Source organism: Pyrenophora tritici-repentis, chromosome 1 (assembly GCF_003171515.1).
Source record: "Pyrenophora tritici-repentis strain M4 chromosome 1, whole genome shotgun sequence".
Classification (NCBI taxonomy): Eukaryota; Fungi; Ascomycota; class Dothideomycetes; order Pleosporales; family Pleosporaceae; genus Pyrenophora; species Pyrenophora tritici-repentis.
Window position 1 is genome coordinate 4,851,621 of NC_089390.1, and position 27,556 is coordinate 4,879,176.

The 27,556-nt window shown below is 52.8% G+C and overlaps 12 protein-coding genes across 12 annotated transcripts; 7 read left to right on the forward strand and 5 right to left on the reverse strand.

The window, feature by feature from the left end:
- Positions 1 to 158: 158 nt before the first annotated feature.
- Positions 159 to 2,197, forward strand: PtrM4_019190 (lysophospholipase 3 precursor; the record flags this gene model as incomplete). The annotated part of the gene is made up of 2 exons (XM_001931782.2): positions 159 to 210; positions 261 to 2,197. The coding sequence occupies 2 exons, from the start codon at positions 159 to 161 to the stop codon at positions 2,195 to 2,197; spliced, it is 1,989 nt and encodes a 662-aa protein (XP_001931817.2).
- Positions 2,198 to 2,485: 288 nt separating this feature from the next.
- On the forward strand, positions 2,486 to 4,219 carry PtrM4_019200 (DPH2, Diphthamide synthase subunit DPH2; the record flags this gene model as incomplete). Its single annotated transcript, XM_001931783.1, has 1 exon — positions 2,486 to 4,219. The coding sequence occupies one exon, from the start codon at positions 2,486 to 2,488 to the stop codon at positions 4,217 to 4,219; it is 1,734 nt and encodes a 577-aa protein (XP_001931818.1).
- Positions 4,220 to 4,444: 225 nt separating this feature from the next.
- Positions 4,445 to 6,125, reverse strand: PtrM4_019210 (Tymo-45kd-70kd multi-domain protein; the record flags this gene model as incomplete). Its single annotated transcript, XM_066103350.1, has 3 exons — positions 4,445 to 5,665; positions 5,704 to 5,868; positions 5,958 to 6,125. The coding sequence occupies 3 exons, from the start codon at positions 6,123 to 6,125 to the stop codon at positions 4,445 to 4,447; spliced, it is 1,554 nt and encodes a 517-aa protein (XP_065965552.1).
- Positions 6,126 to 6,510: 385 nt separating this feature from the next.
- Positions 6,511 to 9,677, forward strand: PtrM4_019220 (ARID multi-domain protein; the record flags this gene model as incomplete). Its single annotated transcript, XM_001931785.1, has 3 exons — positions 6,511 to 6,608; positions 6,663 to 6,878; positions 6,935 to 9,677. The coding sequence occupies 3 exons, from the start codon at positions 6,511 to 6,513 to the stop codon at positions 9,675 to 9,677; spliced, it is 3,057 nt and encodes a 1,018-aa protein (XP_001931820.1).
- A 1,164-nt stretch (positions 9,678 to 10,841) lies between these two features.
- On the forward strand, positions 10,842 to 11,596 carry PtrM4_019230 (CynT, Carbonic anhydrase; the record flags this gene model as incomplete). The annotated part of the gene is made up of 3 exons (XM_001931786.1): positions 10,842 to 10,857; positions 10,910 to 11,282; positions 11,338 to 11,596. The coding sequence occupies 3 exons, from the start codon at positions 10,842 to 10,844 to the stop codon at positions 11,594 to 11,596; spliced, it is 648 nt and encodes a 215-aa protein (XP_001931821.1).
- A 430-nt stretch (positions 11,597 to 12,026) lies between these two features.
- PtrM4_019240 (uncharacterized protein) lies at positions 12,027 to 13,128 on the reverse strand (the record flags this gene model as incomplete). The annotated part of the gene is made up of 3 exons (XM_066103351.1): positions 12,027 to 12,046; positions 12,096 to 12,972; positions 13,027 to 13,128. 3 exons carry the CDS (start codon positions 13,126 to 13,128, stop codon positions 12,027 to 12,029), a joined length of 999 nt encoding a protein of 332 aa, XP_065965553.1.
- Positions 13,129 to 13,144: 16 nt separating this feature from the next.
- PtrM4_019250 (uncharacterized protein) lies at positions 13,145 to 13,353 on the reverse strand (the record flags this gene model as incomplete). The annotated part of the gene is made up of 2 exons (XM_066103352.1): positions 13,145 to 13,296; positions 13,347 to 13,353. The coding sequence occupies 2 exons, from the start codon at positions 13,351 to 13,353 to the stop codon at positions 13,145 to 13,147; spliced, it is 159 nt and encodes a 52-aa protein (XP_065965554.1).
- A 1,283-nt stretch (positions 13,354 to 14,636) lies between these two features.
- On the reverse strand, positions 14,637 to 15,633 carry PtrM4_019260 (uncharacterized protein; the record flags this gene model as incomplete). Its single annotated transcript, XM_066103353.1, has 2 exons — positions 14,637 to 14,644; positions 14,685 to 15,633. 2 exons carry the CDS (start codon positions 15,631 to 15,633, stop codon positions 14,637 to 14,639), a joined length of 957 nt encoding a protein of 318 aa, XP_065965555.1.
- Positions 15,634 to 17,668: 2,035 nt separating this feature from the next.
- Positions 17,669 to 18,130, forward strand: PtrM4_019270 (ubiquitin multi-domain protein; the record flags this gene model as incomplete). Its single annotated transcript, XM_001931789.2, has 1 exon — positions 17,669 to 18,130. One exon carries the CDS (start codon positions 17,669 to 17,671, stop codon positions 18,128 to 18,130), a length of 462 nt encoding a protein of 153 aa, XP_001931824.2.
- Positions 18,131 to 18,898: 768 nt separating this feature from the next.
- On the forward strand, positions 18,899 to 19,732 carry PtrM4_019280 (Tas, oxidoreductase (related to aryl-alcohol dehydrogenase); the record flags this gene model as incomplete). The annotated part of the gene is made up of 4 exons (XM_066103354.1): positions 18,899 to 18,927; positions 18,978 to 19,128; positions 19,178 to 19,651; positions 19,700 to 19,732. The coding sequence occupies 4 exons, from the start codon at positions 18,899 to 18,901 to the stop codon at positions 19,730 to 19,732; spliced, it is 687 nt and encodes a 228-aa protein (XP_065965556.1).
- A 173-nt stretch (positions 19,733 to 19,905) lies between these two features.
- Positions 19,906 to 20,079, forward strand: PtrM4_019290 (ARA1, Aldo-keto reductase, related to diketogulonate reductase; the record flags this gene model as incomplete). Its single annotated transcript, XM_066103355.1, has 1 exon — positions 19,906 to 20,079. The coding sequence occupies one exon, from the start codon at positions 19,906 to 19,908 to the stop codon at positions 20,077 to 20,079; it is 174 nt and encodes a 57-aa protein (XP_065965557.1).
- Positions 20,080 to 23,022: 2,943 nt separating this feature from the next.
- Positions 23,023 to 25,608, reverse strand: PtrM4_019300 (putative c6 finger domain protein; the record flags this gene model as incomplete). Its single annotated transcript, XM_001931791.1, has 2 exons — positions 23,023 to 23,123; positions 23,175 to 25,608. The coding sequence occupies 2 exons, from the start codon at positions 25,606 to 25,608 to the stop codon at positions 23,023 to 23,025; spliced, it is 2,535 nt and encodes an 844-aa protein (XP_001931826.1).
- Between the last annotated feature and the right edge of the window lie 1,948 nt (positions 25,609 to 27,556).

The window sequence follows — 27,556 nt, forward strand, 5'->3', positions numbered from 1 at the left end:
CGGGATTGTGGTGCTAAGCACAGCCGCGTGTGGGCCACTCCCCATGTGTGTGACAGCGTCGATCTACTCATTTAACATGGCACACTTGCCGCTGTTGTTGGGGTTCCCTCAATTACTCCCTTTCCACACGTTTCGACTCTTCACATCTTTTTGCTAGGATGAAGTATTCCTGTGTATTGACTGCTTCGGCACTCACTAGTTTGGCAACTTGTACGTGACGCGCACCGTGTTACTATTGTGCATTATTGACCTACCGGCAGCATCCGCCTTGGTTCCTCGAGAAGCCAGAGTTGCCCCTCCCAACTATGCTGTAGAATCATGGAAGCGCGCCTCACCACAGGCTCCTAACGGCTATGCGCCGTCACAAGTCGATTGCCCTTCTACGCGGCCAAGTATCCGATCCGCCGACACAATCTCATCTCAAGAGACGGAATGGTTGAAGAAAAGGAGACCAAACACCATAGACCCTATGCGCCAGTTTCTAGAGCGTGTCAACATCCAAGGTTTCAATGTTGGACAATACATCGACAAGCACCGCTCTAATACCTCCGCGCTACCCAACATTGCCATTTCCTTCTCTGGCGGAGGCTACAGGGCTCTGCTTAACGGTGCAGGTGCCCTTTCTGCATTTGATAGCCGGACTTCAAACTCGACAAGCGCAGGGCATTTGGGAGGATTGTTGCAAGCGTCTACCTATGTCTCGGCGCTATCTGGTGGGGGTTGGATGATTGGAAGCATATATGCCAACAATTTCACTACTGTCGAGTCCATTGTCAACGAGGGCGCTGAGAGTCCCATCTGGCAGTTCCAAAACACTCTCTTTCAAGGACCTCCTACCGAGCGTCGTATCAAGCTACTCTCTACCGTGGAGTACTACGACAACTTGCTCAACACCGTGCAGAGCAAGTCTGATGCGACGGCTGGTGACTTCAATACGTCCATCACGGATGTATACGGCCGTGGCCTTTCGTTCCAGCTCATCAACACAACTGATGGAGCTCCTTCCTACACCTTCTCTTCCATTCAAGATGACGCTGCCTTCTCGTCCGGCAACGCACCGATGCCTATCCTTGTGGCGGACGAGCGGGCACCTGGGGACCTTATCATCTCGCTTAACGCTACCAACTTTGAGTTCAACCCCTTTGAGATGGGTTCTTTCGATCCTACGACATTCGGCTTCGCCCCTTTGAAGTACATTGGTTCCAACTTCAGCTCGGGACAGCTTCCTCAAAGCCAAGGATGTGTCGCTGGATTTGACAACTTGGGCTTCATCATGGGAACTAGCAGCTCCTTGTTTAACCAAATCTTTCTCCAATTGAACACTGTACAGAATATTCCAGACAAGCTTAAAACGTTTGTCTCGAATATTCTGACTAAACTGGGGAAGAATGGTGATGATATCGCCGACTACTCGCCCAACCCTTTCTTCCAGTTCCACAATGAGACAAACCCCAGCGCGAAGAACGAGCGTCTCACACTTGTAGACGGCGGTGAAGATGGCCAGAACATCCCCCTCAACCCAGTCATCCAGCCGGTCCGCCAGGTCGACGTCATCTTCGCAGTTGACTCATCTGCTGACACCGTCGTAACGGGTATGCCCTCCCAGAACTGGCCAAACGGTACCGCACTCATCGCCACATACGAACGTACCAAGGGATCCATCATGAACAAGACTTCGTTCCCCTATATTCCAGGTCAAAACACATTCGTTGCTCTCGGCTTGAACAACCGCCCAGCATTCTTCGGCTGCGACAGCAAAAACGTCACCCAGGGCAACAACATTCCTCCTCTGATTGTATACATTCCCAATTCTCCATACACTTTCTGGTCCAACCAGTCGACGTTTGGAAAGCTAGACTACAGTCTCGAGGACCGTGACGGCATGATTCTGAACGGTTACAACGTCGCTACTCAAGCAAACGCGACTCGCCAGGGTGCTGAAAACTGGCCTACATGCGTTGGATGTGCTATTCTCTCAAGGAGCTTGGAGCGCAATGGCGAACCCGTTCCACAAGTGTGCCAGCAATGCTTCACGCAATACTGCTGGAACGGCACTACGGTTGAAACATCGGCGCCGTACACCCCCTCGTTGATTGTTGCTGATGCTGCGACGAAAAAGAACGGTGTCGGCAAGTTTGTGCCCAACGCCCTTGGTCTTGCTTTTGCCGTGGCTGTCTCTGGCTACTTGGCGATATAAAGTGCTGTTTGATCCAAACAGTCTTCTGGTTCGATATAGGGCTTGCATAGCCGGCGCTGGATATATAGTGATACCACATGTTTTGTACATAGCAATTGAATTCCTGCATTAACAAGTGTCTGCATCTCCATGCACTCTCGGCCTATTATGAGTGGCGTATTACCATAGGGTGCATTGCGGCTCTTCGGCTGCCCGTCCCTGCATCGCGTGCCCCGCCAAAGCAGCAAAAAAGTCGTGACGACCCCGCTACTGAAACACCAGCCCACCCACCAACGTGCAATATACGCAATGGCCGTCCCGACCCTTGAAGGCGCTCCTGTGCTCTCTACCCCCGATACACACATCTTCGAAGACCCGACACCCGCAGTAGACACGACCAATCTTCCCAGACTATCAGATGAGCAGGTCGCACTCACGTACGAAATCGAACGGACGGTTAGGGAAATTAGGGAGGGACAATGGAAAAGGATCGCGCTGCAGTTTCCGGATCACATGCTCACGGATGCACCGCGGGTATATGAACACCTGAGTCGAGGCCTAAAAAAAGAACGTAAAGGACAGAATGGGATACAAGACAGGAGTGGTCAATCCAACGGGGCGACAACAGAAGAAGAGTTAAGCGCAAAACTTGAGAAAGCCAGTATACAAGAATCAGAGGATATTGAAGAAAGGCTGTTCATCCTAGGCGATACATCATATGGTGCATGCTGCGTGGACGAAGTCGCTGCAGAGCATGTCGATGCAGACGTTGTGGTGCACTATGGCCGTTCATGTCTCTCGCCTCCCTCCAGACTTCCAGTCATATACATATTCACAGAAAGACCACTAGACCTAGAAGCGGTAATGGCAACATTCAGAGAGACATACGCAGACAAAGAGGCAAAGATTATACTCATGGCAGATATCCCCTATTCACACCACATCCCTACCCTCTACAAATGCCTCTGCGACGACGGCTACACACACGTACACGCAACGGAGATTGTCCACAATCCATCTTCACCCCTACCAAACCGAACGATACCAGCCACAGTAACGGATACCGACGAAGGTCTCCGCGAATACGCCTTATTCCACATATCCGACCCGCCCGCCTCTCTCCTCCTTACCCTATCCTCGCGCGTCGCTTCCATTCACATCTACCCCACGACAACCACCTCGCCCACACCCGCAACAGCCTCGCTCGCCAGCACCGCCCGTACCCTCAGCCGCCGCTACGCCCTCCTAACCTCACTCTCCACAACCCCCATCTTCGGCATCCTCATCAACACCCTCTCCGTCAAAAACTACATGCACATCCTCTCGCACGTACAACAGCAAATCGCGACTGCAGGCAAAAAGAGCTATACGTTCGTCGTGGGCAAAGTCAACGCGGCAAAGGTGGCAAACTTCAGTGAAGTGGGCGGCTGGGTGGTGATTGGATGTTGGGAAAGTAGTTTGATTGAAAGTAGTGAGTTTTGGCGGCCGATGATTACGCCGTGGGAACTCGGTTTGGCGCTTAAGAGAGATGAGGAGAGGGTGTGGACGGGGGCTTGGGAGGCGGATTTCCAAAAAGTTTTAGATGGTGAGAAGGGGGATGTGAAGGAAACGAATGGTGGTGATGGTGCTGCAGCGGGTACCGGAGCCGCTCAGGAACATGAGCAAAACCAGGTCGATGATGACTCTGAAGAGGAATCCGCTCCTCCGGAATTCGACTTGAGGACTGGTCGCTACGTATCGAACGCACGACCTATGCGCTCGACTCAGTCGGCCAAGGTTACCAATGGTCAGGCAGTACCGTCGTCTAGTTCTGCATTAACAAAACGTGCCAATGGCGATATAGCGGCAGTGGGTGGCGTAGCTTCACCAGGTGCCGAGTACCTACGCTCCAACAGGACATGGCAGGGTCTGGGGAGCGACTACCAAAATGGCGAAGAGGACGGTAGTGGCGAAGTGACAGGGGGTAGAGCGGCAAAGATGGAAGAGGGGAGGAGTGGGATTGCGAAGGGTTATGTTGTTGGTGAAGAGGGGAGGATACACTAGAGAAGAGATAAGATGTGAGACATTGGCTATTGCTATAAGAGCATGGCGGAGGCTTTGGTCCACTTTGCCTTTTATCTTCTTAGCAACATGGACTGCTTAGATACCCTTGGCGTACAATTTATAGAACCTTCGCATATTCAGCAGTACATCGTCTACACACACTCCCTCGGTACATCCTTTTCGCATATACTCTCTGTACACCTGTCTGTACACCTATATCCATCATTACATGCCAAACCCTGTCCTCGCCCATGCAGACTCTACATCCTCCACAAGCGTCAGAAAGTTATCGTCCTCAAGGTTGCGAAAGATGAACTCGTTCAGCGCTGCCATCCGATCTTCGTCAGACTGCATGGCGTACTCAGCCAGACCGTCCCTATCACACCTGTCTCCAGTAGCGCCCATGTCAGATGTAGGAGGAGGGATAGGACTACTGTGCAACATGGCTCGGCGCAAGTTCTGCGCAGCATTACTTGGCGAACCTAAAGCCTGTGGTGTGGGCATGGCATTTGAACGTGATCTGTTGGCTGACGATGGGGTGTTGAACGGCGACGAAGAGCTCAGCGGAGACCGATTTTCTATTCCATCGCGTGGTGATGTCTTTGCACGTTGAGCCACTTGATCCTGGTCAGGAGTACGGGGAGGCTGTTGCATTGCTTGAGCAGTCTTTGAGACGACAGTGGGCAGGGGCAGAGGTGGAAGTTCAATCTCTTTGCTGTTTGCATCTCTGCTGGAACTGGGTCGTGGACCACCTGCATGCATTGGAAGAGGAGGCGGTCCCATTAGTCCGGTTGATGGACGACTGGAGAGGCTCACACTATCACTACCTGAAGAGCGTGGCTCTGATAAGCGTGGGAAGGGGAGCTCCCGTCTAGGCGGTAGGTTCTCAGCTGAATCAGGACGATTGAAGAGCATGTCAGCTTCTGGTCGTTCGGTGGATATTTCAGGAGTGCCTTCGATGGTTTTCATGGGCATATGTGTGGAGAATGAGGTATGGTTAGAGATACGACCTAGTATGTCTGAAGTTGCCGAGTTGGGTCGCGCAAAGTATACTGGGGGATCAAGCGGACCATAGAAGGGAGTCGAGGTGCCACGTTCCTCTCTAACATAGCCCGTGAACGCAGAGAAGGGGCGAGCGTTGTCGACTTCTTGGGGCTGAGGTCTTAGAGACGTAGGGGAAGGGGTAGTTGTAGATGGTCGGCTGGATATCTCAGCTAGCCGTGACGGTGGACAGGTAAGGCCTTCTGGGGCAGGTCCTCTAGCTGGCAAATCAGGGTATGCGACAACTGTGGGACTTGGCCCAAAGCGCGAGGGTAAAGAGACCTCTGACTGTGGCTGGGTCCGGACGTCTTTCTGCCCACTCATATGGAGACCATGTCGATTGAGGTGGCTGCAGACGGTATCAAAGTCTGTGTCTGACTTGAATCTGACCTGGATGCGACGGATCTGAAGTTTCAATTAGCTTTGCTAGTGTCAGTGCTTACTATTTCTACCTTTTTGTCGGGCAGTTGCCATCGTATGGCAAGTAGGGGACATCGGACAATCGCTGATATAGGCAACTGTTCAGCCTGCATCTGGAGGCCTTGGAGTCGCATCAGACGAGTCGTTTCATTCCCTTGGCTGATCAATTTCTCCATCTCGATCACATGCTGCATGTAGATATTAGCCTACATATGCGTCTGCGATGACTGATGAAGGGTTCTGGAGGTATGAGGCATGGGCCGTGCATGCGTCATACCCGAACCTGGTTGCCCTGCACCACCTTGACGAGCTGTACGCTGCCAGTTGCACGATAAGTGTCGATTACAAAAGTGAGATCCTGAGTTTCCTTACGCCAGTCAAAGCGTTGCAGACTAGGGTCAGCATCTTGTGCTGTGGACAGACTGGTCAGCGGGAGCGAGAGCATGGTGGTTAGTTGATGGCTGTGGGTCAATCAAGATCAATAGCCTCTCATCCGAAGACAGATGGAATTGCACGAAGAACTGTCTTCGCAAGCTGGTGTTTGCCAGCACGTTCAGGTGTTGGGGCACAGGTGAGAGGTGAGATGACTACATACGACCTTGGAAGTCGCGACCGCACTCGTCACATGACCATGGCGCACGGGCTGATTACCAACGCGAGGGAGTCGGGTGCATCCTAGAGAGTTCTGGTGTTCGCTTCATCCATCATCGCGACTGACGCGCGCCGCGCATTCAGAGCAGGACCACCATTGCGCCCGGCACTCGGCTCGAATCACGCAGGTGTCGCGATCCGTGCCCCCAGTAGTCTCGAGTGAATGCGACAGCCGCAACATGGCCCCAAACAAACCTGAGGAACCATCACCCATTGAGCGTACACAAGAATATGAAGACTTCCTGAACACTTTAGCTGAATATCACGAAAAGCGCGGGTGCGTCTCCACTGCTGGCCCACTGCCATGGGCGCATATTGATTAGACGTATAGCACTATTCTCGACCGCGAACCAAAGGTCGGCAGCCGACACATTGACCTCTTGCGCCTCTACAAACGCGTGAATGAGGAAGGCGGATACGACAAGGTCTCAGATACCAGGAACAACAAGCTCGCCTGGCGTAGAATCGCTACCGAATTTCTTCCCAAAAGCCCCAACATCACAACTCAAGCCTTCCTAGTCAAGACTGCTTACTACAAGAACCTTGCGTATGTGAACCACTGGCATCTCCCATGCGCGTCGCAATAGCTGATGACCAATGTAGCGCCTACGAAATATCTACCGTCCATAAGCGCGAACCACCGCCGCCCGAGATTCTCGAAAACGTGTCTGCCAAGGGAGGAGACCTGCTGAACCGAACCGTAGACAACTTCTTTCCATCTAGCAATCGGGAAGCAGAGCGACTGAGGGGAGACGAAGATTCAGAAGACGAAGACGACGTGGAGAATACACCAAAGGACGATAAGATGGACGTTGACGACCCAGGCAGCGTCGGTCGCTCGACGCGATCGCTCCGCCATGCGCCGCCGCAGCGTGTGCTCTTCCAACCCGAAGCTTCTACCCGCCAGACGCGCCAGTCGACCGGCCACCTGAACTCGTCCCAAACTAACGGCTACGGGACCAGTGGAGCTGCCATGACGATCGCAAACTACGAGCCCAGAACTGCTGTACCAGCCACCATGAAGCCCGTCGTTACTCCATCCAACTCGCTCGATACCTACATACAAACGCGCAAGAAGTACATTCTCAACAAGAAAAACAGGCCGGTGCAGCTCAAGGGTATGATGCTGCCTGGCACCGGCTTTCCTGGGCCCAGCATCTACATCCGCGCTCTCAATGCTCTACGCTCAAGGGAACCCGAGGAGGAAGCTTATGCCCTGCATCATCTTGTTAAGATCTCGCATGAACGTGGCGATAAGTACCGATTCGATCAGTTTCCGGGACTTGCTGAAGCACTGATTGCGAAGGTCATCGATGTAGGCGAATTATTCTTTGACGTGAGCTGGGACATATCATATGTCGAAGACGACTTCGACCAGCCCCATATACTAAACGGCCTGTCTGGCACCCGCGATCTTCTGGAGCGTATCCAATCTCTCGCTTCGCTGGATATGCACGATACTCTCCTCCCAGAGCAAACTGCACAGGCCCTCAACATGATTAACGAGGCTGCATTAATCATTCGCAACATGGTGATGCTCAAGGAGAACGCCCTCTTTACTTCTGTACTACCATCTATCCAGGATATGATTGTCATCGTACTCAATCTCCCAAAACACTCTACCGTCGTCGAACTACAACACTACGCCCTCGAAATCGCCGAGCAACTGACCAAGTATTGGGTTGTGGATGCACAAGATCCGTTGTATCGTTCGTTGGTGGCACAAGTCGACTCTGACGACCGCGGTCGCATCATCACGTCACTAAGAGCGCTTGCCCGGATATCTATGAACCTGGAAGTTGCCAACAAGCTCACCAACGTTCCCACCAAGACCTTGAAATCAATATGTGACTGGCTCTTGGTAGAGGACGAGGACCTCCGCATTGCATGTTTGGACTTCTTGTATCTCTTCACTGGCTTTCCGGACAACGTTGAGACATTAGTACACGAAATTGATATCGAGGCCGTCATAAAGCAACTTGTGCGGCTCCTCCAATACGGTGCGATTGCTTACGAAGAACGCAAGAGTGTTGCAAAGACAGCGAAGTCTTCTCCGCCACCAGAGAATGCGCCGAAGCTATCATCCGCCATCATCGATCACTTGGTCACTCTCGATGAACCAGAGCGCAGCTCACAGTGGCTCAAGACGTGTTTCGAAGAGGACTCGGCGGGCGAGATCACTCAGATTCAGTTGTGGTCCGCATACAATGCCGCTTTCTCAGAGCACATGACGAACAACCCAGTATCTTTCAAGGCGCTCATGCCAGCAAAGGATTTCATTACGAATGTATCCACAACATTTGGCGGTGCATCTGCTCAAGTACTCACAGTAGGTGGGCAGCCAAAGTACACCATTCGAGGCATACGCCCACGGTCCGTACCAGTCGACCCCAGTACAAAGAGGCCGTACATGCGCTGCTGCTGGCATCCTCCGAGCCTGATGAACGGCCACACTGACTCCAAACACTCTACTGCTAACATAGAATGTGGCGAGTTCGCATCTGGTGCGCGGTCCATGTGGGAACACGTTGTCAGCGATCATCTTCGGGTTCCTCGCGACCAAGAAACAGGCCAGTGGCTGCTCGAGCCCAAACCAGATATCGACATGGAGAACGGGGATGCAGTTTCAGCAACACCACCAACCAAGTACTTTTGTCATTGGGGTGGTTGCACACATTTCTCGCCCAATGGTACCGAATCAGCGTACGAAGCTGGCCAACATATGAAGACCCATCTCCCGGATACTAGCATCAGGCAAGCCATCCACGCGAAACACAACCGCACCCCCTCCGAGTCGAGACCTTTAACTTCCTCCGGACAGCCACGATATGACGTCGTCCATCCGCAATTTGGACACCTGAGCTCGTCGATCAACTCGGTGAGTAGACACGGCGCTAGAGAGGACGGGTCAACAACGCCCAACTTCCGCTACTACAACACGGCGACCGACGAAACCAACGATGCGGCTGGTCTCCCTCTATCATCTGTGCTCGTCCTCCGCAACCTTGCTCGCCAACTCAACAAGATCCCGCCCCCATCCACCGTCGCCGAAGTCATCTCTCCATCCTCACCAACACACAAGCGCACCTTCAGCGCCGCCGAGGGCAGCCCCGAAGCTGCAAGGAGAGCAACAGCCGGCGGTAAGAAGCCCCGTCTCAACGACGCAGCACTGGAGCAAAGGCGAGAGAACGAGGAGAGGGAAGAACAAGAAGTCAAGAACGCAGGCTGGGTCGCACGAATCTTTTCCCCGCTGCGGGATCAGATTGCCTTTACAGCAAGCCATAACCTCACGCTTAGGAATTATGTGGTTGGACTTCTAAAGGCTATTGCCGAAGGTGGTGGTTAGAATATTTTTTCTTCATCAAGCTCAAACAAGTGAAAACCTATTCTCACAAAATGGCGTTTTTATTTCTTTGCTCGTTGTGCACAAATGAGCGATGGGGTGTGTGTGTGTGTTTGGAGTTGGTGTATGTGTTGTATGGAAGGAACCTGGACTTGTACACCTTAGATACCTGAATAGTTTTATGTAGCACGGCTAATGGGAGGTTAGTTCGGGCTTGTTTTACGCTTGTTTATCGTCTCTCGTTCCTTTGTGTCTGTGTCCCTTATGTGGCCTTGGTGGTACATGTGTTCTGACTTTCTCGGTGTTTGTTGACCTGATTGCTTACGTTGCTGCCGCACACTTCTTGATCATGTTCCCAAACAAGACGGTGTTTCATAAATGTCGGTGCTTACTTTTCCTAAGCAGCAAAACTTCCACTTGCCAAAGATGATCAGCGGTGGGAAGTCAGGGTAACACAGAGTGTCGATCAGTAAGCCACACGTCGTACCTTGGGGCCCTTTAGGGTAAGTTGCAACTGCCAAGTCCGCCCGGGCGAAGAGATGGAGAAAGCCATGCATAAAGCCACGGGTCTTTGTGTTTGAAATCTGGGCTGACGGTAAAGAGCGGTATTATGAGTAGGTCAATCACAACGCTGCTTAGAAAGCAACTATCTATGCTGATACATTTCCATCTGTAAACCACACAATACATCACCACGTTACCACCTTTTCTCACCACACTGTCTCTCATCCCAAAACACGCTCCGTAGCATCTCCCTATGAGCGCCTCCTTCATTCCTCTTCCTGACCGCAAGCTCTGGACTATACAACACAAAACTCACACTCACCCCCCTTCAACCCCTCACCTCTTCAAACCGTGTCGCTCACCACTCTGTGTCTCAAACACCTAAGCAACATGGTACACACAATAAGCGCCGTTTGTATTGCCCTGGCGTTGAATCCATGCGACGTACAGAACAAGTGTCAGCAAGTACGGTGAGTGAAGGCTGACTTGACATGCATGTTTCAATTAGTATTATCCTTCACTTCTGCTCCTGAGGTTAAAAGCTGGTTTCGCTGACTGACTGACTGACTATTGTGGGTTCTGTTTCTTGAGGGATTTCTGGAAGCTTTTGCTGTACATATATACGTAATCTAGAAAGAGTAGGCAGCTGACAGTTGGAAAACTATGACCGTAACTATCGGTACGTCTACTCTCACCTCCCTTCCTACCAAACTAACACCTCACACCCACAGACCACCTAACCCCCCTCCTAACCGGCAACACCCTCTACCGCCAACACGCAACCACACTCAACCCTACCTTCTTCACCACTCTCGCTCTCGGGCAAACTCCCTCAACCCTCTGGATCGGTTGCGCCGACAGCCGCGTGCCCGAAACAACAGTCTGCCACTGTGCACCCGGCGACATCTTCGTGCACCGCAACATTGCCAACACGGTGCATGTGAATGATGTAAATGCGGCGAGTGTGGTGGAATATGCGGTTACGCATCTGCGGGTTAGAAGCGTGGTGGTGTGTGGGCATACAAAGTGTGGCGGCGTGGGGGCAGCACTTGGGGATGAGGTTTTGGGGGGTGCGTTGGATGTTTGGTTGGGGCCTGTTAGGGAGTATGTTTGTCTGATATCTAGGCGTGGTGAGGGTGTGCTGACTTGATTATGATAGACTTCGCCGGCAGCATGAGATTGAGCTGGATGCTTTGCCTGATGACGATGCGCGGGCGGTTCGTTTGGCGGAACTCAATGTTCGGAGGTCTGTGGATGCGTTGAGAGAACATCCTGCTGTTAGGAAGGCTATTGCTGAGCATGGGCTTGGGCTGCACGGTCTGATCTATGATATTGGGGTTGGGCAGTTGAGGGTTATAGACAAGGATGGAAAGATGAAGAATGGTTCGTATCAATCTGCTCAAAAAGGACATGATTGAAACGCAGTACCATACATAGCACTGACGACGCTTTGGCATTTGGAGTTTGGAGTTTGGAGTCGGAGTTGGTTGAGGAGTAGAGAAGGGTTACAAATTTCCAGTGTAGTTTTGAACGTTTAACCCCCGTCACGTTCCTGACCAAAACACTAGAGTTGAATGTAGATTTCCAAAGGGGCTTTCGTACATGACCATAGTATATGCATTTTCACTTCATCACTGCCGTCTCTAGACATGTGTGAATGCAATCCGCTGAACCAAAGACCAAAGCATCCCAACCATGCCCAGTCGCTTTTCCTGACCCCATGCGCAAACGAAGACGCCCATGAAAACACCAACACCCAATGTGCGGATGGTATGCAGAATATACAAGAAGATACACGTTGATTAAAAAGTGTAGAGGTCGGCATCGTCCGATCGGGTATCTTGGAGTTTACATGATGATTGAAGGAGCTATGCTGGTTAGCGGGGGTGATTGTAGGATATGGTTATAAATGCTTACTGTCGACGTTCTGTTTGATGGACTTGTGAGGCAGAACGGAGCCACCGTTGACGTAGACTTCATCACCGATAGAGACATCGTCACCAAGAACAGTGACATTCTCGAGACGGGCCCACTTGCCAACGGTGCTGTTCCAGCCAACAATAGTCGACTTAATCCAGGCGTGGTCCTTGACACGGCTGTTCTTGAGGAGCACGCATCGCTGCAGGCGGACACCATCGCCGATAACAACGTCAGGTCCAATAGTGACGTTGGGGCCAATGCGGCAGTTCTTGCCGATCTTGGCTGAGGGGTCGATCAAGACGTTTCCACCGTAGACGTAGGGCTCAGATGGTGATGTCAGAAGCTTGGAGTTCTTGCGTGCCAATGATGAGAGGTACAGGCAGGTACCGGTCAAGAAGTCCTTGGGCTGTCCAACGTCCATCCAAAAACCCTCGAGGTCGAATGAGTGTAGCAGACCGTCCTTGACAATGGCAGGGAAAGTTTCCTGCTCAATCGAAGTCGGGCGGAGCTCAATGCGCTTGAGAACGCTTGTGTTCATGATGTAGATACCGGCGTTGATGCGGTTACCAACAAACTCGACGGGCTTCTCCACGAAACGGTCGATCTTGGAGGCATGGCCAGGCTTGTGTACAACAACACCGTACTTGGACGGCTCCTCGACCTTGGTGACGACAATTGTGCCCTCATCACCATGTGACTTGTGGAACTCGGCGAGTTGCTTGAACGGGTAGTCGCAGGTGACGTCGGCGTTGAGGACAAAGAAGGGTGAGTCGTCCTTGCCCAGAACGTTCTCGGCGAGCTTGAGGGGACCGGCAGTACCAAGGGGCTCGGTCTCGACGGAGAATGTGATGGTGACGTTGTACTGCTTCTCGTACTGCAGAAAAGGTTATTCACATGTTCTGAAGCGCTATGACAGAGGGATACTAACGGCCTTGAGCGCCTCGGCCATGATCTCTGGGCGGTAGTTGACAGCAAGGACAACATCTGTGACACCGGCAGCAGCGAGAGCCTCGATCTGGTGCTGGATCATGGGCTTGTTCGCGAACTCAACGAGCGGCTTTGGGAGTGTGAGGGTCTACAATTGGCGTTAGTCGGGGCATTGCCGGTAGCATCGCGGGGCTCTCGAGCGAGCTGTCCGCTTGGGGCTGGCATACAAGAGGCCTCAGACGAGTTCCAAACCCTCCGACGAGAATGATGGCTACATGGCTGTTAGCTGCATGCGATCGCAAGGCAATTGGATGGGCTGACCTTTCATATTGGCGGTGTTGTGCGTGTAGGGACTGTGTTCAAGGAATTATTACACGTGGGTTGGAGACGTTAAAAGGTCTGCAACACGGGAGAAGCAAAGTGAAAAAGGGTGCGTGGCCTATGAACAGAACACGGAGAATATCTTTGGAGCAGATGCGCAGTCAAAGTCAAGGAGCCTGGGTGAGGCCAGCTGTAGGTTATATGCATAGTCGCGTCCACATTTAGCGAAGCTAATGCTCCCTGCTTTGCTAGCTTCTAGCTTCCCCTTTCTTCACCCACCACAAGCGCAACCCTCGGCCGCTACGCCCGTTACACGTCGGCTAACAGCCCAAACCCTTGCAGCAATTGTGGCCAGATGCGCCGTCCCTGATCGCTCAGCCTATCCACTTCTAACTGTAGCATCGTGTCGCTGTGGATTCGGGCTAACATCGTATAACTCACACCAGACGAATTGGCTGCAACAATGTCACGAGAGCATCTCGCAGGTACCCGTGGTTATCACTCTCCTCATTCCACCCGTTTGCCCTGAGTCATCCCCTTGCATCAGCTTCCTTAATTGGGCCACGTGCCGTGATATCGTGAAATTGGAGGCGTTGAACCTCAGAATCTTTTGATCACGCTCTCGGGCCCCACGCCATCGGAATCCATCCGCGCGCATGGTACCAAACCGGCGTGTGGCTGAGTGTGGCTCAACCCGCGTCTGGGGGTACTACCGGGCGCCTGACAGAAGCCAATTCTCCTGCCGCGCTCCTGGCATGGCACGCATGATCTTGTCCGACGCATTGCAGTGTTTCAACAGTGCGCATATTCACGGTACTACCAGCCGGACCCCCACAGTATCATCACCATGGGGTCCAGTTTATGCGACGCGCGTCATGCTTCTGTAGCGAGCTTTGCAGTCCATCACGCGCTCGACACAGACCGCTTCATCTTCACAACCACGATACTTGACTAGCGGACCGCCATATAAGGTTTCCATAGATTCTTTATATATTATCGTTGCAACATACTATATCTCTACGAAATGTCTAAAGACAACATTTACGGAACTCCGCCAACTTCCCCTTTTCCCCATTGACGACATACCAAGGGCTGAACCGGGCATCGTGAACCATGACATGGATGAACTAGTACCATTACTATCTGTGTACCCCGCGTTTATCGTGTGCAACTTCGCATCCAGAAAGAAACACCAACCCAGCAGAACCTAACCATTGGACTCAAAAGACGATCAACATGCATCATACAGGATTCAGCAATGTGCGCCTCATCAACCCCTCTTTCGGAAGCTCATCGACCTAAGAGCGTCCCCAACGCTGCTCCCTCGCTTGAACATACCCGGTCTTCTTACCGGCCCTCCTGCAGTACTCTGGTCAGCTGAGGGTGAGAGTTGCAGACCCCTATTACCCGTCGGCGACCCGGGCGTATCTAGTCTTATTGGTGTCCTGACGGCATCCCCAAACATGTATTCCTTCGCGAAGATCCAGTTGCCGCGTTCATACCTCCACAGATCCAGGCCGACAGCTTTTCCTTCTTGGTTGCTTTCGCTCAGCTCTTGCCTGATGGTAGCAAAGGCCCCATCAACTTTTCTTTCATCATCGACTTTGTTCATGACAGTCCAATGAGGCCGGAATCCTCCTGCATCTTGCTCGCTAAGGAAAGCCGCCCATTGCGATTGTAGGTCCGTGTGCAAATCTTTCGTTGTCTTGTAGCCTTCATCAACGTTGATCCCAACGCCCTTGCGCATCCGGAATGGCTTGCCAGATGATACCTCGAATGGCTTCATGCTCGCGGCCACCTCGTTGAGTCCTCCTTCTAGAGCCTCCATCTGCGAATGTGGCAGCGCGTGGAAAAGCGTCAGATGCGCGCCTGTACGATTCAAATTCCTGGGGAAATACTGATCTCGCATCGCATCCATTGGTTTCGCCAGACTATCCGTGACCTTGAGCGTGAGCACGTAGACATGTTCCTCCTCACTCTTGGTGTTGGGTTTATGCTCCGTTTTTGCGAAATTGCCCGATGGCCGACTTTCTTCGACAATGTATGGTTGGTAACTCTGTACCTGCAGATTACTCTTGCTTTCTTTTTTGCTTGTCCAGCCGCGGAAGCTCGTCTTTGCGCGTATCCCCGCCCCCGGCCGTTGCGGTCTTTTCTGCTCTTCCCGTTTCGTCTGACAGGCCTCGAATGACGCACGCATGTCCGTATCGGAACATGCTCGTGCCTGGATTTGGGGCTGTCTGACCCCGCCGTTGGGTGTGCTGACAGCAGCAGCGTATGTTACGGCCATGGTTCCGAAACGTATTGTCGAATTTCGTGGACAGGCGGTGATGCTCGAGTGTGAAATAAAGGTACTGAAACGACTGTTTTGTCTGCCTGAGGACAGGATGTCTAATAGAAGAGGTACGAATGGTTTCAGGTACGACTTGCTCCCCCTTGGAAGGTTGGTGGTACGGAACATCGGAAGATCCATACGTCACTGCAACGCTAGTGTTGCGCCCGCGCTATGTGGAGGTCGCGAGTTGATCGATGTATCGGGTTAAGGTTTACGGATTCCGAAAATCGCATCATGCAATACAATAGCATAGTAACGTAGCAAGTGTTGGACCAGCATTGTATTGAGCGTAATTCTGCGGTTGATGACCGACCTATCTTTTGCCCGTGCCTAGCGCGTTCTCTTTGTGCCCCATCAGCACTCCATTTATAGAGTGACTGAACCGTTTCTTCGTGGTGGGTCAAAGACACGCTGTCCAGCTGAATAGGTGGCTGTGGGCCTTTGCTACCACGCAATTCACAACCACACACAGGTATCAGTCCTGACTCCCAAATCATCCATGGAACACTTTCCGACTCACATACGCCCGAGTATTTGCGCTCCAACCTTCCGATCGTCTGTGATTATATGCCGCGCCCTCCACAATGCCTAGGTGACTGCGCCCACTAACTAGGATCATTCATGTCGTGAATGCCAGTGTCAATACTGGAGAATGGTGTGACCGGCTCGGCTGGCACTGGAGCCGCAAAAGGTGTTGGGTCCCCAGACTTTATCGCTGAATCGGTTGAGGGCGGAGTCGCTATAACGATAGCTCGATGCGGTCTGCGATAAGATTTCGAAGATTTCGGACTGAGACATGGGATCGAGGCGAGTAGACTGCCGTAGTAGTAGTGTGGTCAAGATACTAAAGTGATGAGTCGTATCCACGGGTTGAACAGAGATGTCCATCCGCGACGCTGTCGTCGACCATGGCTGCTACATGTCCAGTGTCCATAATGTCGCTGCCAGACTTACCGCTGCTCCCATGTCCGTCCGTGTCCATATGTCGCTGCCAGACTTACCGTGAATGCGCCTTACAGTCGCTTACGAGTCGTGAAGGCCCTGCAGCCATGGAATCTGTATTGCGCCATTTTACGTGATGGGGGCGTTGCCTGACGTCGTCGTGAGAATAGAATGAAGTCGGCCTGCGATGTTCTTGCGCGGTATGCGGAATGCGTCGGAAGCACATTGTCTCGCGCGATGCAGAGACCTGGCCAGTGCGATAAGACTAGGTTGGCTATCGACGAGCTGGCTCCAGTCGGTGAAGGCAAACATTCAGTTGCCTCCAAATGGCCGGCGCATACGTCACATGGCCATAGACTAGTGCGTTCCAGGCGGGGGCTATGCGATAACAAGGTGGAACCAGGCGGGGAATTGGCGTGGAGTGTCAAGAGTGGCCTCACCACGAGCTCTATCGGGCCATGCACAAGGGCGCTCCGGTGGCAGTGAAGGCCCGCGCTGAATAATAAGCACCAAACTTTCAAGTGAGAGTCATTGAAGCTGTTGCTATTGCTCACTGAGACCGTCACCCGTGGAAGCGCCGGGAATCTTCCTGTCCCTGTCCGCCGCCTGGCTCCCGACCGCAGTTGCTTGGCGCACGGACTCCCTTCGCCGCCTGCTCCCATATAAAGGCCCCCGCCGCCCCCCAAGCTCTCTTCTTCCTCCTCCACTCTCTCACAGCTCTCAACCCAACCCCAGCTGCTCCATCAATACTTCCAACCACAAACAATCTCTCCACAACACTCCACCACACTCCATCACACTTCACAACACCACCGCCACCATGCAGATCTTCGTAAAGACGTTGACTGGCAAGACGATTACGTTGGAGGTGGAATCTTCAGACACCATCGACAACGTCAAGAGCAAGATCCAGGACAAGGAGGGCATTCCCCCGGACCAGCAGCGCCTGATTTTCGCGGGAAAACAGCTCGAAGATGGTCGCACTCTATCAGACTACAACATCCAGAAGGAGTCGACGCTTCATCTCGTCCTCCGCCTCCGTGGAGGTATGCAGATCTTCGTCAAGACGTTGACTGGCAAAACTATTACATTGGAGGTGGAATCTTCAGACACTATCGACAACGTCAAGTCCAAGATCCAGGACAAGGAGGGCATCCCTCCCGATCAGCAGCGCTTGATCTTCGCCGGCAAGCAGCTTGAAGATGGCCGCACCTTGTCCGACTACAACATCCAGAAGGAGTCGACTCTCCACCTCGTCCTCCGCCTCCGCGGTGGCATGCAGATCTTCGTCAAGACGTTGACTGGTAAAACTATTACATTGGAGGTGGAATCTTCAGACACTATCGACAACGTCAAGAGCAAGATCCAGGACAAGGAGGGTATCCCTCCGGACCAGCAGCGTCTCATCTTCGCCGGCAAGCAACTCGAGGACGGCCGGACGCTCTCGGACTACAACATTCAGAAGGAGTCTACACTGCACTTGGTGCTCCGTCTGCGTGGCGGTCAGTAGGGTATTGACGGATACTGGGATATGGTGGGCGAGGATATGAATGGGTGATTACTCGGCATGAGGCCCAAGGGTCTCGGATGGCTTGTATTTAATGCTCGACATGAATGACATGCTCTGGCATGGCCAGAAGTAGTTCAACATCTTGACACATTCTACGACGTGATGCCAACACTTTAGTCTTGACTGTGATGTTTCCGATTCTAAAATGTAAAGTCCGACCTCCAACCTGGTGTCGCGCACATTCTCACGAGATTCTGAACACCGGACCCGAGTTGATGATAAATTGTTGAGTGAGCTTTGCGGATAACGAGAAGTATGTACAGTAATAAAGGATGGTGGCGACATGGCCTCCTACCAATACAGGTTCAAACTGTTCTCAACCCAGCGCGGAGAAAACCCGCATACAACACCTCAGCTAGCATCCTGTGAGTACCCCAAGTCATTCCGCCTACGTACGTACCCTACTGGACATTGCGGTATATTTTCCGATACCCCACCTCGACTGACGACATGGAAGCATATCTCCGGCTAACTCCGGCATTGATGGAGCTGTAACACCTACATCAGTGGCAAGATCCACACATTACAAACAACACGGCTGTATAGCGTCCGTTATTCCGAAAGGTTCGCCCAAAAGACGGCTTTGCAATTAAATCCGCTGCTGCCCCAGTTACGAATCGCATAAAACGTCACTGACTCTGCCGTAAACATCGCAACACCAGGAACTTTTACAAACACTCCAGCTACAGCAAAGCAGCAAACGCAACAATGGCTGAGAAGAAGATGGAATACGTCAAGTAATTCAGAATCCGCACAACCATCCCACACAAGTGCTAACGCGACGCAGCTTGGGCAGGTCTGGCCTCAAAGTCTCAAAGGTCATCTTGGGCGCCATGAGCTATGGCAGCTCCAAATGGCAACCATGGGTCTTGGAAGAAGCTGAAAGCTTGCCTCTTCTCGAGCATGCCTACAAGTGCGGTATTAACACGTGGGATACTGTACGTACCGCAGCACAACATCATAGACTACAACGCTGACCTAGCCTAGGCCGACATCTACTCCCACGGCCTATCCGAGAAGATTGTGGGAAAGGCATTGAAGCAGTACAACATCCCGCGAAACAAGGTCGTCATTCTTTCGAAATGCTACTTCGGCGTTGTCGAAGACGATGTCAGCGTCCAAATCGCAGGCGTATCCGTCAACGACGGCGACATGGTCAACAGTGTTGGTCTAAGCCGCAAGCACATTTTTGACGCAGTAGAGAAGAGCGTGGAGAGACTGGGCACATACATTGACGTTCTACAAATCCACCGTCTGGATCGCGGCACACCGAGAGAGGAGATCATGAAGGCATTGAACGATGTCATCGAAAAGGGCTGGGTGCGATACATTGGAGCCAGTTCTATGGCGGCATGGGAGTTCCAAACGCTGCAGAACATTGCCGAGAAGAACGGCTGGCACAAGTTCATCTCCATGCAAAACTACTACAACCTCATCTACCGCGAAGAAGAGCGAGAAATGGTAGGCTTCTAACAAGCTGGTCATTCATGATATGCTGACCATCCCCAGATCCATACTGTCAAGACACAGGCGTCGGCTTGATCCCATGGTCGCCCATCGCCCGCGGTGCCCTAACACGCCCATGGAATGACCGATCATCGAAGCGCGCTGAGACGGACAAGTTCCTGGACGCATTGGCCTACCAGCGCGAGGACGCTATTGATAAGAAGATCATCGAGCGTGTAGAAGAGGTTGCGAAGAAGAACAACGTCAGCATGGCATGTATTGCAACGGCTTGGACCATCAAGAAGGGAGTCTGCCCGATCATTGGATTGAGCAGCAAGGAAAGGATTGAAGAGGCTGTGCAGAACAGCAAGTTCAACCTTAGTGATGAGGACGCAAAGTATCTTGAGGAGATATATGCACCAAAGTTTAGGCAGGGCTTTTAGGTGGTTGTGTCCGGTTGATATCATAATCACAATAGCAATTCAACCCTCATGCCACTCACGCGCGATACTTTCCCATATCGTGACTATCCTCAGCAAAATACATGAGTCCAGTTGTCCAATGAGTGGCGAATCCATACCGGTAATAGGCGACTTCAACGAGCTGAGGAGGCAGCTATACCCGGGTAGCGATCGCCTGACCATCATTACACAGCCTGGTAAGGGTATGCATCTTCAACGTCTACTAACAAATCTCGGCATTGTCACCCAGACTCCCCACCACACTGCATCTTCTCGCAGTAACAATAGCAACACATCTCCATCCACACCCCATACCTCGGCAGCAGCAGAACCCCAGCCATCTCGCCACCTTTGGCCCCCACCACCAAGCTCGTTCCCAACGCCACTAGTTCACCGGACCACGTCGTACATCAACACCGCAACATGATCGTGATCGCAACGCTCAAAACACATTGAACTAAACAGAACGCAAAGACATATCAGTCACCGCTCTAGCCTACCCTAAAAAACATATTCCACCACCACAAACGTCTACGATTGTAAAACAAAACCCGTTGAGAACAAGCCCTCCCCCCAGCCCCAACCTGCATTTTAGCCACTATGGCATGCAGCATACGCATTGCATAAAACACACCTGCTTTGGCTAGTGACGCAAAGACGTAAAATGCTGTATGTACAACGCACCGTTTTCGCCGCGTCTGCGTCCGCCGCCCGCGCCCCGTCCGTCCGTCCGTTCGCGCTGCCAGGGTAATAATGTGCATTTTACTGCATTGAGCGCGTGTGCAGTTTGATGCAACCCAACCCAACGCAGGTCAAGCGGACTCCCCGGGCAGCAGCGCAGCTGACGAAAATAAAAGCAAAAGAGAAACTACGGTAGGGCAGAAAACGCCGAAGAAGACTATAGTATAGCATGGAAGGCGGGTGTGTCTAGGGATGGCCAGGATGGCTTGGATAGGAATAAAGCAGGTACAAAACATAGTGTACCAAAAAAAATCTATGCCGAAGAGCTTTGCTGAGATACAGTAGTACCGGTACGGGCGCTGGCATGAATAACCGAGGGGTTAGTCTGGTAGCGGATTGTAGGTTGTAGATTGTAGATTTTGTTTTGTTTGTTCGTTTGTATGACTGAGCACGCGCTGAGGGACAGAGTATGTGTATCCGGTGAGTGGATGTGGTAGCGTTAGTCGGGTACTCACTCATACGAGACGAAGCCGAGTCGTCCGCTCTATCTGACCGTACCGTATCGTACCGTATAGCACTGTAAGACTACTCCTAACTACCATCTACACCGGATGCAATACACTCTCAACATGCGTATACGAGATGAGCGGTAAACATCCGTCTGTAGTCATCCCACCATCCCACCATCCCATCCAGCCCAGCCATTCATCGGGAAAAGCTCGGCTCGGGTACCGTTGATGATCGTCCAACCGATACGTAGATCATGCACTCGCACTCGTCAACCCCTTCAACTCCTATGTAATGCAGCAACAACCAGCCGCTATCCCAATCCAGTACCCCGTGAGAAAGAAAGGGTGGGCACAGCGGGGCGGGCTTTGTCGGGAAGAGGTCAGGGAAAAGAGGCGGTGAATAGGGCCAATAGATGGAGTTTTCAACGGCCTTTTTTTGGTGTCGCCGTTCGCCGTCGCCGCCGCCGCCGTCGTCAGCCATCGCCCCTCCCCGCCCCCGATTTTACGATACGACGGAGAAACTCCGTCATGTGTCTTACTTGCTGTGGACTGGGCATGGAGTGTCGAAACTTGAAACGCACTTTTTTCTTACGGGCATTGGCAGACGCTGGGCTAAATAGGGAAAGTGGGGTGGGGGTACGTCGTCGATGGGGGTGCTGGGCGGTTGGCTGAGACGGGTCATGTGTTGTTTCTGCATGCGCGGAGATTGAGGGGAGGTTTGGCTGCGAGGAGTGAGGTGGGTCTGGTTTGTTCTGTAAGCTTTGACTCATTTTTAACAATGCATTGCGTTCTGTCCATTGTCGACTTGGCCTTCCAAACTCCCGACTGGATGAATATCACGTCAAGTTCAATGCAGGGTGTAATAGTAAACAGTGATAATTCCCATTTTTGCAACCATGCAAAAGCCAATGACAGATACATACTCGTTTTCAATGATAAGAAATGGCTGACTCACAGCACACCACCGTCGATGGCAAACGGCTTGGTTGCTGGAGGAGTATGTCGAGGCCTCTGACAAAAAAGAAATAAGAAAAAACAAGCCGCTCGCCCGCTCGCTATGCCAGTAACACAATCGTCAAGAAGGAAAAGATTTTTCTTATAGATGACAATATGGTGGGAAACCGTCGCATCAACAACACATAGTGCTGGTGTGCGACACCATCCAGGAACCCTTCCAATTGCTTAAAAAGGAAAAAAATGTATTTATATCAAGGAAACACGGGACTGTCCAGCCCCGGTCCTGCTTGCTTAGTTGCTTGCTCTGCCGCTCACTCCAAAAAATCAAGTAGTCGTGATCGTTGTCGTGGCCATGTGCTCGTGACCGTACGTCAGCCGTCTCCGTTCAGAAAGTCAATAAAAGTCGTATAAATCATGTGAAAAAACAGATTGAGCCGGTGTCGCCAGGAATGAATGTGATGTAGTTGGGAATGTAGGAGCCGAGGCAGTTTGCATCGTTGATCGTCTCGGGATCGCTGAGAACATGGCATCCATAGGACACCGGGGAATCGCTGGAAATGCAAGACAATGTCGTTCATCAAGTCTAGTGTTCATCAACCGTTATGTAGCAAACATCGGCACGTGAGTCGTCGTTCGTTCTTTGTATGTGCGGGGTGCCGTGAGGCAATATGCTAGGTGTTGTCGGCGGATGATTTGTGTGCAAAGGATAGTTCGTGAAGATGATGTGCAGCAGGCTAATTAAAAATGGTTGTGCCGTGAGAGAATAGGCAAGGTCGCCTTAGTTGGCCCTGATGACAAGCTTCGAGAGGAACTTGTTCGACAAGGAGTCAAAGTCCTGACGATCGAACTTGCAATCACTTCTTGAACGGAGGTACGTCTCTGTTGGTATGTTAGTGGAGTGAAATGAGAATAGGCAACGCATCGACTTACCATATTTGGTAACGTGCGCGCGAACCTCTGTCATGGCGTCGCAGACGGCAGGGTTCGAGTTGAGGAGGTGATGGTGTTTCCGCGAGTCCCACTCGGTAAAGGAGGGAAGCTTCTGGGAAATGGCCGAGAAGAGACCAACGATGACACCGACGGGCGTACCCTCCATCTCGCCGCAGAACTTGTTAACAGCGCCGAGATCAGGGACGCGGTAGTTGCAGTCGAACTGAATCAGCTCCCAGACAGCCAACAGAATGGCAGCGAGCATGAAGATGGTAGGCCAGTTCTTCAGCTTGTCACCGCTGTACACAGACTGGTAGAGAGCAGAAAGCTCCTCAAGGACGTCCTTTTGCAGCTCACGCCACATGTCCGCAAGAGCACACTTGACTTGGAAGTTGATCATGACAGGCGCAATGGTCTTGCCAGAGAATTTGGACTGTTGGTCCTCGACCTTACCAGGCGTGTTGTCCTCCTCACCAAGACCCTCGACCATTGTAACGTGGAGAGTCAGGTTGTAGGCAAGGACAAGCTTGAGAGCCTTGCGGATGACGGGAAGCTTCTCACGGCAGTAGAAGCGGTAGGCAGTCTTCAATAGCTCAGTGACGAAGTAGGTACCCTCAAAGTACTCATCGACAAACTGCTCGAAACCACCATCAATGTGGCGGTCAAGATAGTCGGAGAGCATGGCGCGCGAGATGCCCTCCATACCGGCGGACAGCTTGGCAGTGTTGATCTCAAAGTGGAGACCGTTGAGAGTCTCATGCCAGTCAACGCCGAAGCACTTCTCATCGCGGACGTAGACGTCACGGGCCATGATGGGCAAGTAGTGGCCATAGCCGTGGGTGACGTAGATGAGGCGCTCTGATGTCGAGAAGCCCTTGATGTTCCCAATGGAGAAACCAAGGCTTACGTGACGCTCGTAATCGGCCTTCCAGTCCTTCATGAAGTACGCAATATCTTTGATGTCAATGCGCGTGCACGGAACCTGCCAAAGACGTGCGTGTGATGGCTGGCATCCGGCGCACGGGTCGCCCTTGTCGCACGTCTTCTTGAGGAACTTGCACCTCAGACAGGCACGAAGCTTGCGGATCTCATGAGCTTGTGCCCTCTGGTCAGGCCTGAGAGGCCCACGTCTCCTGCCGACACGCTTCTCGCCAGTGGTATCTTTCTTGGTGGTGTGAGCAGTGGTCTTCTTGACAATGGTCTTTGCGGGCTTTGAGCCAGATGCCGTGGCAGGCGACTTCCTGCGGCGAGCCGGCGGTGAGCCGACGGCCGATGAGGATGGTGACGCAGTATTTGACGATGTCTGCTTGATGACAATGGGCTCTACGCGTGCCATTGGAGGGCTGACGGACTGGGTAGGGGAGATGTGTGAGAAGTCATGGTCGCTGAATGGGAGGCCGTGACTGTGGTCGTGGTTGCAACCGTCAGACGAGTACGCGAGTGAGTGGTGGGAGTGATGCGAGCTGTGCGAGCTACGTGAAGGCACCAACTCCAGAGCAATGTTTTCAGTCTCCGACTGAGGCGAGCTCAGGAAGTCGTAGCTGCTGAAAGAACGGGCTGATGGTGGGGCGTCGGAGTGAGTCGAGTCTGCTGAGCCGGAGCGGACGCGCATCGGGGGGACGTGGGTGGGGTGCAGTGTGTCGGCAGGATTGACAAAGATGGCAGAGCTGTCGGAGAAGTCGTAGGACTGGCGGTGGCGGTGGCCGTATTGGACGCCGACGTCGACCCAGCCATTGTCGCTACTGGACAAGGAGCGGATTTCCATCCAGTTCTCACCAGGTGAGCCCGTGCCCACGCTGTTTGCAGTGGCGTTTGAACCGGCGTTGAAGTCGTGATTAGACATGTTGTTCAAATCGGGATGGAAGTCGGACATTTGGAATGGGGCAGCACTCAAGGTGGAGAGCCCTGCATCCATGCTGTTTGGGTTCATGAAGTTCATCATCGGGTTCATCACGACGTGCGAGTTAATGCCGAACTCGATAGGCGACGTTTGCAGTGCACCCCCGTACGAGGCAGTAAAGTCTGGGCCAATGGTCATGGAGCCCTGGCCGTACATGTCGGGCCCAAAACCATCGGTGTTTGTGTTCATGTTCATCCACGTCGCGAGCATAGGGTTCATGGGCTGCATGGCGGCGGGGAAGCCGAGGCCCATGGTGTTGAGCGGAGCCATGCTCGTCGTGCTCGGGTGTGTGTTGTGAGCATTCGAAGCGGCCACGGTGTTGAGACGGCGCTGGTGCGAGTGTTGGGTTTGCTGGGTTTGCTGGTGCTGTTGGCTGCCATCGTGTTGCTGTTGTTGTTGCATGGTTCCTGGTGAGATTGGCAGCGGCCAGGTCTGGGAGAAGTTGTAGGTTTGGCGGTTCGGGTCGAAGGATGGGTCAAAGGCACCTTCTACGCCGTAGATGGCCCCGTCAAAGTCGATGTGTTGGTTCTCCATGTTGGCACGGAGAGAGAAAATGGGTTCGAGTGTTCTCAGCCTCTCTGTGCTGATAGTAAGCGGTGAAGGTAAGCGGGCGATGGGCCGACCACAGTATAGGCTGGTGATGCCAAGGCCGTACACCGCTTTTTGTATGCAAGTCCCAGCCCCACACACCAATGGCTCGTCTAGATCTGCACCTGGTTAGAGTAGCGCCAGAAGCGCTGCAGCGGACCGCACGATTCGCAATCGAGGTCGAATAAAACCCTGACCAGCGTCGACATGCACGAGGGTTCCCAGAACGGGCGTCTTCGGATGGGGTGCGGGTATCGAAGAGGATGGTCAACTATGGCGCGGAGAGGCGTGTCCTAGTGAAGAGATGGTTCAGCATCAAGAGAACGGCACTCTGCTAGCCCGCCGAGCCGATCCACCTTGGTGCTGCTTGCTCGCCAGGCCTGCTCCGCCTTTTGGTCCTGGGTCTGGCTGCCCGCCTGGCTGCTCAACCACCCAGGCAAGCTGACGTCTCACCCTGCTGCTGCTACTGCCGCCACCCAGAGGGTCACGATAGTGCCCTGGGGCCTGCTCTCGGTACAGCACCGCAGCCGACCCCTCCTGCGATAACACCCGATAAGCGTTAGTCTCGGGGTCCTGAAGGATCAACGTGCGGAGGAAAGCGTTGGGGATGCCGCAACAAGCAAAGACAGGCCATTGTCCAAGTCTCGAATGCCCATATCACCTCGCCTCGGCCGTGCTAACACTAATGCTGCATCGCTGGACTTGACTTCGAACGAGCCATCGGACATGCAACCAAGCGGATCGGCCTGCGCTACTCTCTCATCCCAAGTGGACCTAGGAATATCGCCGGCCACGACTGGACGACGGAGCCTACACGAGGCCAGGGTCAGAATTTGCCTCACGGGCATAACCTGGCCTGCGACTCTGTAACAGCACCTTGGCCATCGCTCTCCAGACTCACCGACAGGTTGAGCAGCGCCTCGCAATTGAAGCCACCGTCATCATACATTCTTTCGCACTGCGTAGCTGGTAAATGAGCGACATACCTCCCACGCGCCGAGCCTACAGTCGGGCGCTTCGTCGTGCTTGCGGCCGCTCTTCGCTACGTACTACCGCATGTTGTGCATCTTGTCGAGCGCGTTCTGCGTAACATCGCTCCAAGCGTGCTACTCTGCGGTCCTGCCTTGCGTTTGGATTATCGTCCTTGGACGCCGTTTCAGGTATCGTGTCGGCTGTCATGCTTCGCCCGCATATTACCGCTTGAGCAGCGACAGCTTGACAGAATGCCAACCCTGCCTCTTAGTGGTGGCGTATTACATTCGTGTCACTCTTGCTGTGACATGCCGAGAAGCTCCCGCTCACCCAACTTGCTCGTGACCGGTTCTGCAGTCTGTTTCGTTTTGCCATCGTTTGATGCTATCCTTACTTGCGCGCTTCGTCAGTGTCTCATGCGCGCTTGTATACGTCTCGTGGCCGATGAGATGCAACCCATGGGATGCTGGTAGAGCTGTAGTTGTACGGGCCTTGCTGACGTTCACACTGTCCTACGTAGTAGCAACCCGCTGCAGGCAAGCGGCTGCCTATTTCGTCTGGTGATACCAACGTCGCCGTCGGCCTATTGACTGCTTGGCCGGGGTTGGCTTGCTATCTGCATAGACTGCAATGAGGACGAGATGACGATCCGGTGGAAATAGCCTGTCCTGCACGTAAGATGGATCCTCGATTCTCCCCGGTCGTTCTTCAGCTTGGAAATTGGCGAGACCGCGCGATGCGAATAACTGCCTAGTGAATCGATGTTAGCACTACCTGTTCATGTCACACAAGCATTGTAAAGGATGAGATTGTGAGACCATCAAGGTAGCGTCTTGTGATTTCGGCAAGAACAAGGGGGGCACGAGGCCAGCGAAGGGATTAGGACATGTACCTGCCTAGGGTGCGGGAGTTGTGGGTTATG